Source organism: Oryctolagus cuniculus, chromosome 16, assembly GCF_051225735.1.
Source record: "Oryctolagus cuniculus isolate XC-2025 breed Fujian yellow rabbit chromosome 16, ASM5122573v1, whole genome shotgun sequence".
NCBI classification, from domain to species: domain Eukaryota; kingdom Metazoa; phylum Chordata; class Mammalia; order Lagomorpha; family Leporidae; genus Oryctolagus; species Oryctolagus cuniculus.
In genome coordinates, this window is record NC_142882.1 from 94,597,381 (window position 1) to 94,610,031 (window position 12,651).

Here is a 12,651-nt window from a genome sequence, read left to right on the forward strand (position 1 = left end):
GCTCACTTTGGAAGCTGTGGGGCATTTTATCATCTTTCATGATAATGGGCCTGGTGCTGTGAAGTCTTTGAATTCTAGAAAACGTTCAATTATTTTCTTAGTGCAGTTTTCCCCTCCAATGTCCTTTTTTTCTTGAACACCTGTTACTTGGATAATAAATCTCCAAATATAGTCTCAGTCTTGTCTTCTATTTTATATGCCTGTATGTTTTTGCTTTACTTTCCAGTCCTGCTTCTGAGTTTCAGGAATTTGTCTTGTTCTCAGTGTACCTTTGTACAAGATCTTGTTTTTATTTCTTGGTTGCAATATGAGTACTCAACTCTTCATTAAGTATTTACTCAACACCAGACACCATTCTAGGCATTTGGACCCACCCCCTACCATGATCACAACAGGAAAGTAAAACTAAACCAGTAAACCTATATAAGCAGGTTTTCTGATGCGTCGTAAGGTGGCAAATAAGCTAAAGCAAAGCGAAGCAGGGAGGCAGCAGTGATGGGAAAGACACAGCACACTGGGTCTGGGTGGCCCAGGAGTGAACCTGGAGACGGTGTTGGTGGAAGGTGCATCCCACAGGGTCTCACTTCTGGGGAAGACGAAGGGTTTGGGGATCGCACAAGGCAGTGCTTAGGTGTGGCTTTGCTCCAGATGGAGCAGGGCTCCTGAGTTCTGAGCACAGGAAGGGATGTCCAGTGCACATCCAGGGACAGCTCTGAGATGAGACAGTGATGGCTCAGAAGAGTTGGGAGCCCTGGATGGTGAGAGGCACCAGACTCAGTATTTTCTTGAAGCAAGAGCCAGAGAGATGGCTCCCTGATGATCAGGTACAAAGTGTGAAAGAGCTGGCAAAGACTGCACAGCATTTGCTTGAGTGGAGAGGCTGGAAGGGGCTTGCCAGAGCTGGGCTGCAGGGCTGAGGTGGAGAGGTCAGGCAAGGAAGGTGAGGGTGAGCCAGGCACAGGTGTGGAGTTGGGGAGAAGTCTGGGATGGAAGTGTCATGTTGTTGATGTCATTTTCAGCCATGAGATGGCTGCAGCCTTCAGAGACGAGACCAAGGCGGAGCCTCAGGCCACGGCAGCACCGAGATGTTGCAGAGCAGTGTGCCCAAGTGACAGCGATGGTGATGGTGCTTCCACTAAGTGCTTAGTAGGAGGGGGATGAAGCTCCCACTGCTGAATTTACCACAGGCAGCCCTGGTGAACCTGTGGGCAGCATGGACAGCACTGTAAAGGGGTTTCATTACAAAAGAAACAACTTAGCTGATGAAAAAGAAACAAGATCAAGAAAATTTAAGTTCAGAAAATGAACAGCATGTCTGTGAATTAATGGGAATGACTGGAAATAAATGAGTGCAGGAGAGGACAAGAGTGGGCGAGAGGGATGGCTTCAGGAAGGAGGCAGGCCTGCGTCACCACCAGTGACAGATGCTGGGTTGGAGGACTGAGTGGGAATCTCTTCTGATGGCTTAGGTTTCCTCAGTGAGGCAGGAGGAGCCAGCCAGCATCTGCTGAGTAGGGGGAAGAGGGGGCAAGTGCTGGCATTGAAGAGAAGAGAGTGAAAAGCCTTGCCCAGGAGAGACCAGGAGTCATGAAAACAGGCTGCAGGGAAAGTGTCTGGCTCAGGAGGTCTGGGGTGGGGCCTGAGAACCTGCAGTGCTGCTGCAGAGCCAGGGACCCCCTTGGAAAACAAGTGCTCCTGCCCCCTCTGGCTCCAGAGGGCTGGTTAGAGGCAAGGCCTTGAGGTGTTCAGGGCCCACATGGCCTTGAACAGCAGTGATGAGTCAGCAACGCCATGTGCTTCATTCTGGCCACCTGCAGCTTGCCTTGTGGTTCATCTGAATTGCCACCTCCTGTTGGCTTGTGTTTATCTTTCACTTTGCAGGAGCATGATCATGCAGTGCAGAGGACTGGGGGACCTCAAGCTGATGCTGGCCTCGCAGTTGGGGGACACTGGGGTCGGTTGCTGGGTCTCATCAGTCCCTGCTGAGCCATCACAGGAAGAGCAGCCCCTTTCATTTCAGGAGGTCACTGAGTCAAAGACCCTGTGTTTCACCTTCTCCATTGTCCTGGCTGCCGATCCCTCACAGTGGCTTTCGGTGCTGTGAGCTCACGGCACACACTGCTCTGTCCTTTCACCCACCTTGCTCTGCTCCGTCGCCATCCTCTGCTGTCTGTGGAAGGAAGCTGGGCTTGGAGAGCAGGACCAGCACAGGCTCTCCCCAGACTCACTGCCTGGGCTCCTGGCTGGTCTTGAAAGATGACGGCTAGAGGCTCTCACCTGGGTAACTTCCTGGAGTGGCACTGGGCAGCCATCATAATTAGCATACATGGAGCTCCCTGTGGTCACTGCGGTCATCAGCACTGCTGTCCTTTGTTGGAAGCTTGCTCAGAGTTGGTGTGAGGCAGGCACTGTTGGCCCCCAGACTATGATTTTCTGATACTCTCACATTGGAATATTTTGCCAGCATCTTAATTTTGTGATTTAGTCCTGTATGGAAAGTCTATTTTTGTCAAATGGAAAAATTCACACATTAAAAACAGTGCTTGCAAAACACCCACCAGGGTCTCCCAACTGTTTCCCCATTACATGACTCAAAGCAGCTCCCACAGCCCAAAAAACATCTCACACCTGGAGCCTCGGGGTCAACCTTTGATGTTGCAGGAAAGAATACTGACTTCCTAGTTGACCCAGGAGCCATTTTACTGAACTGTGACACAGGACCCCTGTCCTCATACAGCTGTGTCAGCACAGGAGTTGATGGCAGGTCTCACTCCCCAAAATTTACTTTGCCCTTAGTTTGCCAGACAGAAGATGTTCTCATCTCTCCCCAGTTTTAGGTGGTGCCCAAGTGTCCTTTACATAGGCAGCAATCTGCTATCAGCACTGGGCATTTCTCTCAGGTTAACTGCTTCCAAGTCTGAATCTTTTGTCAAGACTCTAATGAGTACTGAGATAAGGCGTAGGCCTTTTGATCTTCCTCCAGAAATCAAAAGATAGAGCAGATCCTCAAGTCTGGGATCAAGGCACACCTGGACACGTCCTACACAGCACCCCATTACAATTCTCTTAAGACATTTCCTCATGGACACCAGTACCTCTTAAGACAAAACGCTAAGTGGAGACTCTAACCCTTCAGTCCAGATCAGTATCCTTATACTACCCCTATTCTGCCTGTTTCAAAGCCAATTGTGGAATACATTTAGTGAGGCAGTGATTTCACATCATCCAGTTGTACCAAATCCCTCTACTATCAGCCCAGATAACTGAAGGTACCTCTTGGTTCAGCCTTAGACCTGAGTATACATTCTTCTGTATATCATTGAACCCAGAATCCTGGGGGCCGGCGTTGCGGTATAGTGGGTAAAGCTGCTGCCTGGACTGCCAGCATCCTATATGGGTGCTGGTTCAAGTCCCAGCTGCTCCATTCCCAATCCAGCTCCCTGCTAATGGCCTGGGGAAAGCAGAAGATGGCCCATGTGCTTAACACCTGGATATACACATGGGAGACCTGGAAGAAGCTCCTGGTTCCCAGCTTCAGAATGGCCCAAGCCTGGCTGTTGTGACCATCTCGGGAGTGAACCAGTGGATGGAAGATCTTTGACTTTCAATTAAATTAATTAAAAAAAAAAAAAAGACAACCAGAATGTCTGTCTGCTTTTGAATATACTGATCCATCCTCAAATACAACTCAACAGTACATATGGAAGGTCCTTTCTCAGAGCTTTAGGGATAGCCTTCACCTTAGGGTGCTTCAATAAAGACTGGAGCCAATCTACAATGTGTAGATAATATTCTCATTTGCAGTCCTTCTAAGGAGGATGTAGATGAAACACCATCTAAGTCTTAGGCTTTTAGGGGAATGAAGATATAAAGTCTCCCAACCCAAAGCTCTGATTTCTAAAGAGGAAGTCACCTACCTGGGATATGTCCTGACCCCAAGGAAGCATGCCTTCTGAAGTGACAGCAAACTGTATTACATAGAAGGCCACCACAAGGAACAGCTGGAACACTCCTGGGAATGGCAGTTTTCTGCAGGATCTGGATTCCAGGATTTGGGTTGATAGCCAAACCCTTGTTTGAGGCCTTAAAGAGTACTGACACTGACCCACCTGAAAGGACTTTCAAAATAGGACCAACTGACGAAGACTCCTGCACTAGGAATCCCTAATCTAGACAAGCCTTTCACTCTGCAGCAGAATGGCGAGGAATAGCCCCAGGTGTTTTCACTCAAAAATTGAGCCATTTATGACCAGTGGCTGTTTTCCCAAACAAGAGAAATCAGTGACCACAGGATGGCCTGCATCCTTGAGAGATGCTGTGACTACCACACTTTGGTAGAGAAAACCACCAAGCTGGCTTTATGTCAGCCCTTTTAGTTCAACCTCCACACCAGAAGCTCTAGAGATTAAAGGACACCAGTGGTTAATAGGAAGAGACCTTACTAAGTACCAGGCTCTCCTTTTAGACTTACCCCAGGTTACTCTCAGGTATACCAAGTCCTCAATCTAGCTACTCTCCTGCCTTCCGAAAAGCTGGTTCTTGTGTAGAGACCACAGAGCAGCTCTCCAGCAAACCTCGTCCATAAGATGAACCACTGCAAAACCTAGATGTTGAATGGCTCACTGACGGCAGCAGTTTCATGGAGGAAGGCATTAGAAAGGCAGGCTATGCCACAGTGGGTCTCACTCAAGTGCAGACTCAGGCATTGCCACCCAAAACTTCAGGCCAAAGGCTGAACTTACTGCCTTGACCAGCTCAGAGCTGGGAAAAGAGCTAGTCAATATGTACAGACTCCAAGTATGCTTGTCTTGTGCTACATGCACATGCAGCAATTTGGAGAGTGAGCTCTTTGCAGTCAGTAAGCCTACCATCCTAACATGGAAGAGACCTTGGCTCTCCTCCAGGTAGTTTTGGAGCCTCTGGAAATGACAGAAATGACAGTCGTCCACTGCTGGGGACAACAAGAGGACCAGCCACATCATCAAAGGACTGGTAGACAGTGCAGCAAAGATGACTGCTACTCAGGAGTTTGGTAAACAGCTTTAAACCTCTGCATCTTGAGACTTCACAGGTGCACAGTTTAATGCCACATTCCTTACACACATCTGACACTATATGTGCTGTAAACTTAACATGCTTAGTGCTACAGCTCACACGTTAAATGCAGTGTCGTCATCTTCCCCACTTCCCTGTTTCCTGGGAAAGTGCAATCCTGCCAGCCTTGATTTCACCAACCAAAGATCCTTTCAAGGACATGGCTCTCACAGGCAGTGAGGGACTCCGGCAATAAGGAAATGGCACTCATTTCTCAAACTGGCAAAATCAAACATGGACTAAATCATTTGGAGCAATTACTCTTGTGATTCACTTGAAAGCATTATTAGCACTGTAATGATTTTCATATGTAACTGCCAATAAGATAGCATTGGCAAAGGCTGGTGGAGCCCGTCAGCATGATCATCCTGAAGGTAATTTGTGTCACTTACATAAACAAAATATCAGGAAACAAGTTCAAGAAACGTGCTCAGCACCTCCTTATTTACCACAGAGGAAAGTGAGCAACAGCTCGAACAGAAAAGTAAATTGGAGAGAATATATTATCATAAAGTTCAAAATGAAAGAGAACACTTAAGGGGTAAACTCACAAAGAAAAGCAAAGAGAACATAAGCAAAATGGGGGCTGATGGTGGGGGCAGTGCCCAAGGGTTTGCAGGAACCCAGCTGCCACTCACGGGAACAGCGGCCTGGGGCATCTCAGGAATGGTGCACTCCTAGAGTAAGTCTGCGGGCCCCAGGGACCTGGGCCCTCAACGGACCCTCCGACTCCAGTCAGGGAAGCAGGGCTGTGAGTGCACCTGCTCCAGGGTGAGCCTTTGATACCCAGCAGCGACTCCAGCTGGTGGGGGGAGGAGGAGCATCTTTAGGGCTGAGGAAACTGGCCAGGAAGATAGGTCCGGTCCCAAGTTGTGTGGCCAGGGCCCAAGAGCAAGAAAGGGGTGGATTACAAACCTGCTGGGGGTCCCACATGGTGCTTTCCCTGCTCCTTGATGTTTCTGGTAGTGTCTACGTTCTTCTGCAATGAGCATCTGCTATTTTCATAATTATTTTTTTAAAAAGACCACACAGGCTTGGTTTGTTTTTGAATGAAAACCTGTTAGTGCTTAGCAGGTTCTCCCAGAGACACCTCTCAGCACCAATGCTCCTACAGGTCATGACCTTGCCCTCCATGAACCAGGTGTGAGCAAGGCATACCAAGGGGCTGGAGGAGTGTAAGTGCCAGCAGGAAGGGGGGTGGGGTGGGCGCAGACCCAGGCTTGTGGCCCCCACTTTGTGCCTGGATCTGTAGCAGCACCTGGAACAGCACTGGGATCCCCCCACAGGGGTCTCTCTCACCCTCTCAACCCCCAGCATACCCCAAGGGCCCCCTCGACCCCGCTTTACAGAGAGGGGAAGAGGCAGCAGGAGGTTCCCATGAAGCTCAGTTGTCATCTTGGTGTCCGCCCACAGCCCAAGAGCACAACAGTGAACGCTCCCTGCTCCCACCACCACCACCACCACCACCACTCCCAGATTCTGGGGCTGAGGACAAGGAAGACCCAGACACAGTGTCTAGGAGGAATAAGAGGAAGGCGGCCCCACTCCCTAGGGGTGAGCTGTGCCTTCAGGGTCCAATGTTCTCAGGCACCTGAGCAAGAAGCCAGAGTCATGGAGAGCCAGGGCAGCCCCCACAGCATGGGTGGAGCCCCTCTCACCCCTGCTAAAGGACTGTGGTCTAAGTGGATAAGTGCTGGAGGTGCACGGCCAACCTCTGAGAGACAGATACCATCAGAGCATCTCAGATGGGTTCTCAGGACGGTGCTGTACTAGGGGTTTGCAAATGTTTCTTCAGCACAGAAGGGCATGTCAAGAGTACAGCTTCTGATCATGGGAAGCTGGGTGTTAATTTAAAAAAAAAAATTTGAGTGAGTGGGGCCACCGCTGTGGCGTAGTGGGTAAAGCCACCGCCTGCAGTGCAGGCATCCCATATGGGCACCGGGGTCAAGTCCTGGCTGTTTCGCTTCCAATCCAGCTCTCTGCTAATGGCCTGGGAAAGCAGAAGTCCTTGGCTCAAGTCCTTGGGCCCCAGCACCCACGTGGGAGACCCGGAAGAAGCTCCTGGCTCCAGATCGGCACAGCTCCGGCTGTTGCGGCCATCTGGGGAGTGAACCAGCAGACAGAAGACCTCTCTCTCTCTACCTCTGCCTCTCTAATAAATAAATAAATCTTAAAAAAATATTTGAGTGAGTGAGTGAGAGAGAGAGAGACACACAGAGAGAGAGATCCCATCTTCCAGCTCACTCCTCAAATGGTTGCAACTGGCAGGTCTTCCACACAGGTGTCAGGACCCCACCCCCCTGAGCCATCACTGTTGCCTCTCAGGGAGTATATCAGCAGGAAGCTGGAACTGGAAGCAGGACTTGAACCCAGGTATTCACTCCTTCTTTATTACTTACTTACTTATCTATTTACAGAGCTGGATCTCCAAATGACGGCTCACCTGGCTGTACAAGCAGTTGGAGGTGCCAGGCCGATGAGGCTGCCTCAGCGGGCTGGGTGACCCCAGCAAGGCTTCTCCACACCTGCTCCCCAGCGACAACTCCTTCCTCGGCTTGGTTTTCCAATGTGCTGGGGAAGGAGAAGTCCCTTCCTTCTCCTGAGATTGTGTGTGTCCCCACCCCACCCACTGAACTAAGGACCCCTGCCTATTCTTCTCACCAGAAATGTCATCTCTGCCTTCTTCCCACTCCCCAGCAAAGTGAAGAAATTAATGCCCAATTTACTTTATTTTGCATACACAGGAATTAAGACCCTATCAAAAGAGAACAAAGTAGAAATGAGCCAAATTTCTCAGAGAAACATGCACAGGTCAGCTTCAAGTTCACCCCTGCCAAAGGACCTCTCACCCAGGGGTGGGGTCACATCCAGAAGCAGCACAGAGGAGACGCACAGAAGTGGGTTCCCATGGACACCACCAGCATCCACCATCGCAGGACCCTGACCCAGGTTCAACGGAAAACAAAGTTTATCTTACACAAACATGGAAATATAAAATCGTTGAGCCCTCTCAGTCATCAGGCTTAAGAACTTTGCTTTCAAAAAGACAAACAAAATGGAGTTGTGGGCATTTGGGTTACCCTGACCAGTCCCAGGGCAGCAGTGTTCCAGTGTGCTTCTTTGTTTAAAAAAGGAGAGGAATTGAAGTCAAAACACACACAAATGACCTGGGGGTAGAGGAATGATTTGGACCCACGTGGATGTCCAAGTTGTAAACAGTGCAAGTTGTGCTTTGTTGCATCATCGAAACCAGGACCCCGGGGTGGGGAGTCCCAGTCAGAGCAGCAGTGTCCCCCAGCATGTCCTGCAGAGGCCCAGGAGTCCACGTCCTTGGAGTAAACGAGTCCAAGGGGCTGGCTATTCAGCCATGTCTTATTCTTCAGCCCACCCCGTGTAAACACGGGCAGAGCATGGACACGGAGCCCTTTGGCCTAGGAAATGAAAACCAGAATCCACTGCAGTGGATGCCTTGATGCTCAAGTTCAACAATTTCTCAAGAAGCTCTGATTAGTTCATTTCAAAAACACACGTGGCCCACCCTGCTCCCCATGACACTACACACACAAGAATCGCTCCCCACAATACTACACACACATGGGGATCTAGGCGTCTTGGCTACACTGCTTTGCTCTTAGAACACACGACACTTAGCCTGGGATTAAATATACATCAACACTACAAACTATGCAGGGGACAGAGCAAGCTCCCTGCTGACTGCCAATCAGACTGCATGTATGATCCTGGGATGGGACCTCCCTCTCTCTGCCAATCAGACTGCATGTATGATCCTGGGATGAGAGATGAGTCCTACCCAGGGAGCTGCATTCCCACGCATACCCTCTCCCTCCTCGTTCTGATTATGTGCTCAATGCAATCCAGTCAGTACCTTCCCATCTCTCAGCAAGCTCCTCTTTCACAGAGCCCCCACCCCCACAACCTGCCAAGACCAAACAACCGCTGACCACCCCAGGCTCAATAATGCTTGCTGTGTGTGGCTGGGTGGCCTCAGCCAGTGTTTCTCCTTTCCAGTGGCCATCAAACCCACCCCTGGCACTGCCCTGGGTAGGTTACAGGAGCCTCTGGGTCCAAGACCACATTGGAGAGGCAGGGACACAAGAGACACATGCCTGGTCTGATTTCTGAGGAGAGGATGCTATTCACATACTTTTACAAATACACTGAAAAGGGTGGAGCATTTTTATCCCAAGAGTTGATAAAATGCTTGGAGTGATTTCCCACGGCTACACAGCCTTCCTCAGTGACCTGCACGTACTGTGGAGGAGAAAGATGCTTGCAGGCCGCCAGCCCGTTCCTGGCTGTTTGGAGGGAGCCTGTGTTTAGAATGTGAATGAAGACAGAAAAGGATTGAGGGACTTGTCTCCCCTGAATGCATCTCTAACAGCTTCTAGAAGAGGAAGACTGATGGGAGAATGTGCCAGAACAGTGACCCTGCGGGCCTCATCTGTCACACTGCTGTGTACAGGGTTCGGCTGGGCCCGGCCCTCCATCTGTGCCCCTCCCATGCAGCTCTGCCTTCCTCCCCTTCTCCTGGGGGTCTGGCGATGCCTCCCTAAGAGCACCAACCCCTGGGAACTTTGCCACAATGCAGAGAGCCACGTTACACTGGGACAGAAGCAGCAGAGCAGACACGGTGTGAATTCAAACATCCTCACGGAAAACTTGAAAAGGCCTCTGCTTGCTCTGAAGGTATCAAGAAGATCTGCCCTTGGACCATTCCTGGAAGTGAGCATTGGTGGGGAGGGTGCTGAGTGGATACCTCCCTGTCCAGTGGGCAGCGGTCCTACTTGGCCTTCACCACCTGTTCGTAGGGGGGTGGGGGCGTGTTGCAGTAGGAAGGAGGGGGTGGATAGGCTGAGCTTCCCTGGGATGAGCTGGGCTGGACCTGGAAGGCCACAGCCATGGTGTTCCCAGCAGGATTCACGCCCGGTCCTCCAGGGTCAGTGTAATACGGCGGCCCCGGCTGCTGGGCTCCTGAAAGACAGACAGCCTCGTGTGAGCAAGGGAGAGAAAACCAGCACCTGTGACAACCAAAGCACTTGTTGCCGGAGAGCTGTGGGGAAATGGGCCCCACTCAGTTCCTAATGAGTTGTGTGTCAAGCACCCAACATGGCCATGAGGACACGCAGAGGCATCAGCAGGGGCCTGCCCTCCAGGGCCTCTGTTCAACCAGAAAAGACAGGTCATCAGAGAGCCACAGGTAGGCTCCCAGGGCATCGTGAGTTATCAGAGGGATGGTGGTGTGGATGGCACTGACCCAGAACCTGAAGAGAAGGCTGCTCTGCGATAGAGGTAAGGAAGCACCCAAGGAGTGACCAGCTAAAGGTGTGCATGTATGCAGAGGTGGCCAACAGAGGGCATGCACACTGCTGGTGGGGGCCAGGCCCTCGTAAGGTCATTCGATGTGCAGCTGTGTGGAAAGAACCAGAAAAGCAACCTGCCTTCCTGACTTTCAGCCCAGATTTACTGCTGGCAACTCCATAAGCCTACAAGCGCCAATTTTCTGGTGACCATTTCTGAAGTGTGGCCTCCATTCCCACATGTAGGTTAGCATCTTCTCAAGGCAGGGACTGCCTATCCTCCAGGCAGGCCCAAGGAAACAGACCAGGAGACAACCTGCCAGGGCACACACTGGAGGCAGAGCTGTGCTGGTTGGTCTATGGGAGCTCTACTTCACTGGATGCTGCCAGACATTCTCTTCTCCAGGCCAAGGGTCTTAGACGCAGGCCAGGGAGCCGGACACAGAGGCCTGAATATGTCACAAAGACACAGGCGGGATCTGAACAATGTCACAAAGACACAGGCAGGGTCTGAACAATGTCACAGAGGCACAGGCAGGGTCTGAACAATGTCACAGAGGCCCAGACGGGGTCTGAACACCTCACAGAGACACAGGTGGAGTCTGAACAATGTCACAGAGACACAGACAGGGTCTGAATAATGTCACAAAGACACAGACAGGGTCTGAATAATGTCACAAAGACACAGGCGGGATCTGAACAATGTCACAGAGGCACAGGCAGGGTCTGAACAATGTCACAGAGACACAAGCAGGGTCTAAACACTGTCACAGAGGCACAGATGAGGTCTGAACACCTCAGAGACACAGGTGGAGTCTGAACAATGTCACAGAGACACAGGAAGGGTCTGAACAATGTCAGAGAGGTACAGACAGGATCTGAACAATGTCACAGAGGCACAGGCAGTGTCTGAACAATGTCACAGAGACACAGATGGGATCTGAACATCTCACAGAGACACAGGTGGAGTCTGAACAATGTCACAGAGACACAGGCAGGGTCTAAATAATGTCACAAAGACACAGGCGGGATCTGAACAATGTCACAGAGACACAGGTGGGATCTTAACAATGTCACAAAGACACAGGCAGGGTCTGAACAATGTCACAGAGGCACAGATGGGGTCTGAACACCTCACAGAGACACAGGTGGAGTCTGAACAATGTCAAGAGACACAGGAAGGGTCTGAACACACCACAAAGACACAGGCGGGATCTGAACAATGTCACAGAGGCACAGGCGGGGTCTGAACAATGTCACAGAGGCACAGGCAGGGTCTAAACACTGTCACAGAGACACAGGCAGGGTCTGAACAATGTCACAAAGACACAGGCAGGATCTGAACAATGTCACAGAGCCACAGGCGGGATCTGAACAATGTCACAGAGACACAGGCGGGATATGAACAATGTCACAAAGACACAGGTGGGATCTGAACAATGTCACAGAGGCACAGGCGGGGTCTGAACAATGTCATAGAGATACAGGCGGGGTCTGAACAATGTCAGAGAGGCACAGGCAGGGTCTAAACAATGTCACAGAGGCACAGGCAGAGTCTTAACAATGTTATGAGACACAGGCAGGGTATGAGCACACCACAGAGCACAGGCAGGTTCGGAACACACCACAGAGCACAGGCAGGGTCTGAACAATGTCACAGAGACAAAAGCAGGGTCTGAACACACCACAGAGACACAGGTGGGGTCTGAACAATGCCACAGAGACACAGATGGGGTCTAAACACTGTCACAGACGCACAGTTAGGGTCTGAACAATGTCACAGAGACACAGATGGGGTCTGAACACCTCACAGAGGCACAGGCAGGGTCTGAACAATGTCACAGAGACACAGGAAGGGTCTAAACACTGTCACACACAGGTAGGGTCTGAACAATGTCACATAGACACAGATGGGGTCTGAACACCTCACAGAGGCACAGGCGGGGTCTGAACAATGTCACAGAGACACAGATGGGGTCTGAATACCTCACAGAGGCACAGGCAGTGTCTGAACAATGTCACAGAGACACAGGCAGGGTCTGAACACACCACAGAGCACAGGCAGGGTCTGAACAATGTCACAGAGGCACAAGCGGGGTCTGAACACCTCAGAGAGACACAGATGGGGTTTGAACAATGTCACAGAGGCACAAGCGGGGTCTGAACACCTCAGAGAGACACAGATGGGGTTTGAACAATGTCACAGAGACACAGGCGGGATTTGAAAACCTCATAGAGA

The 12,651-nt window shown here is 50.8% G+C and overlaps 1 protein-coding gene and 1 long non-coding RNA gene across 3 annotated transcripts in view; both read right to left on the reverse strand.

The window, feature by feature from the left end:
- Window positions 1-201: 201 nt before the first annotated feature.
- Window positions 202-2,417, reverse strand: LOC138845521 (uncharacterized). Its single transcript, XR_011382806.2, has 2 exons — window positions 2,278-2,417; window positions 202-1,202 (listed from the first exon to the last, which is right to left on the reverse strand). It is a non-coding gene; the product is annotated as an uncharacterized LOC138845521 (long non-coding RNA).
- Window positions 2,418-7,804: 5,387 nt separating this feature from the next.
- The window catches only part of VOPP1 (VOPP1 WW domain binding protein), a 42,867-nt gene continuing 38,020 nt past the window's right edge, over window positions 7,805-12,651 (reverse strand). For both annotated transcript variants that reach the window (XM_070058426.2, XM_089316004.1), the window contains one exon: window positions 7,805-10,086. In XM_070058426.2, coding sequence (XP_069914527.1) covers window positions 9,896-10,086 — 191 coding nt within the window. In that variant the 3' untranslated portion in view covers window positions 7,805-9,895. The remainder of the gene's footprint in view (window positions 10,087-12,651) is intronic.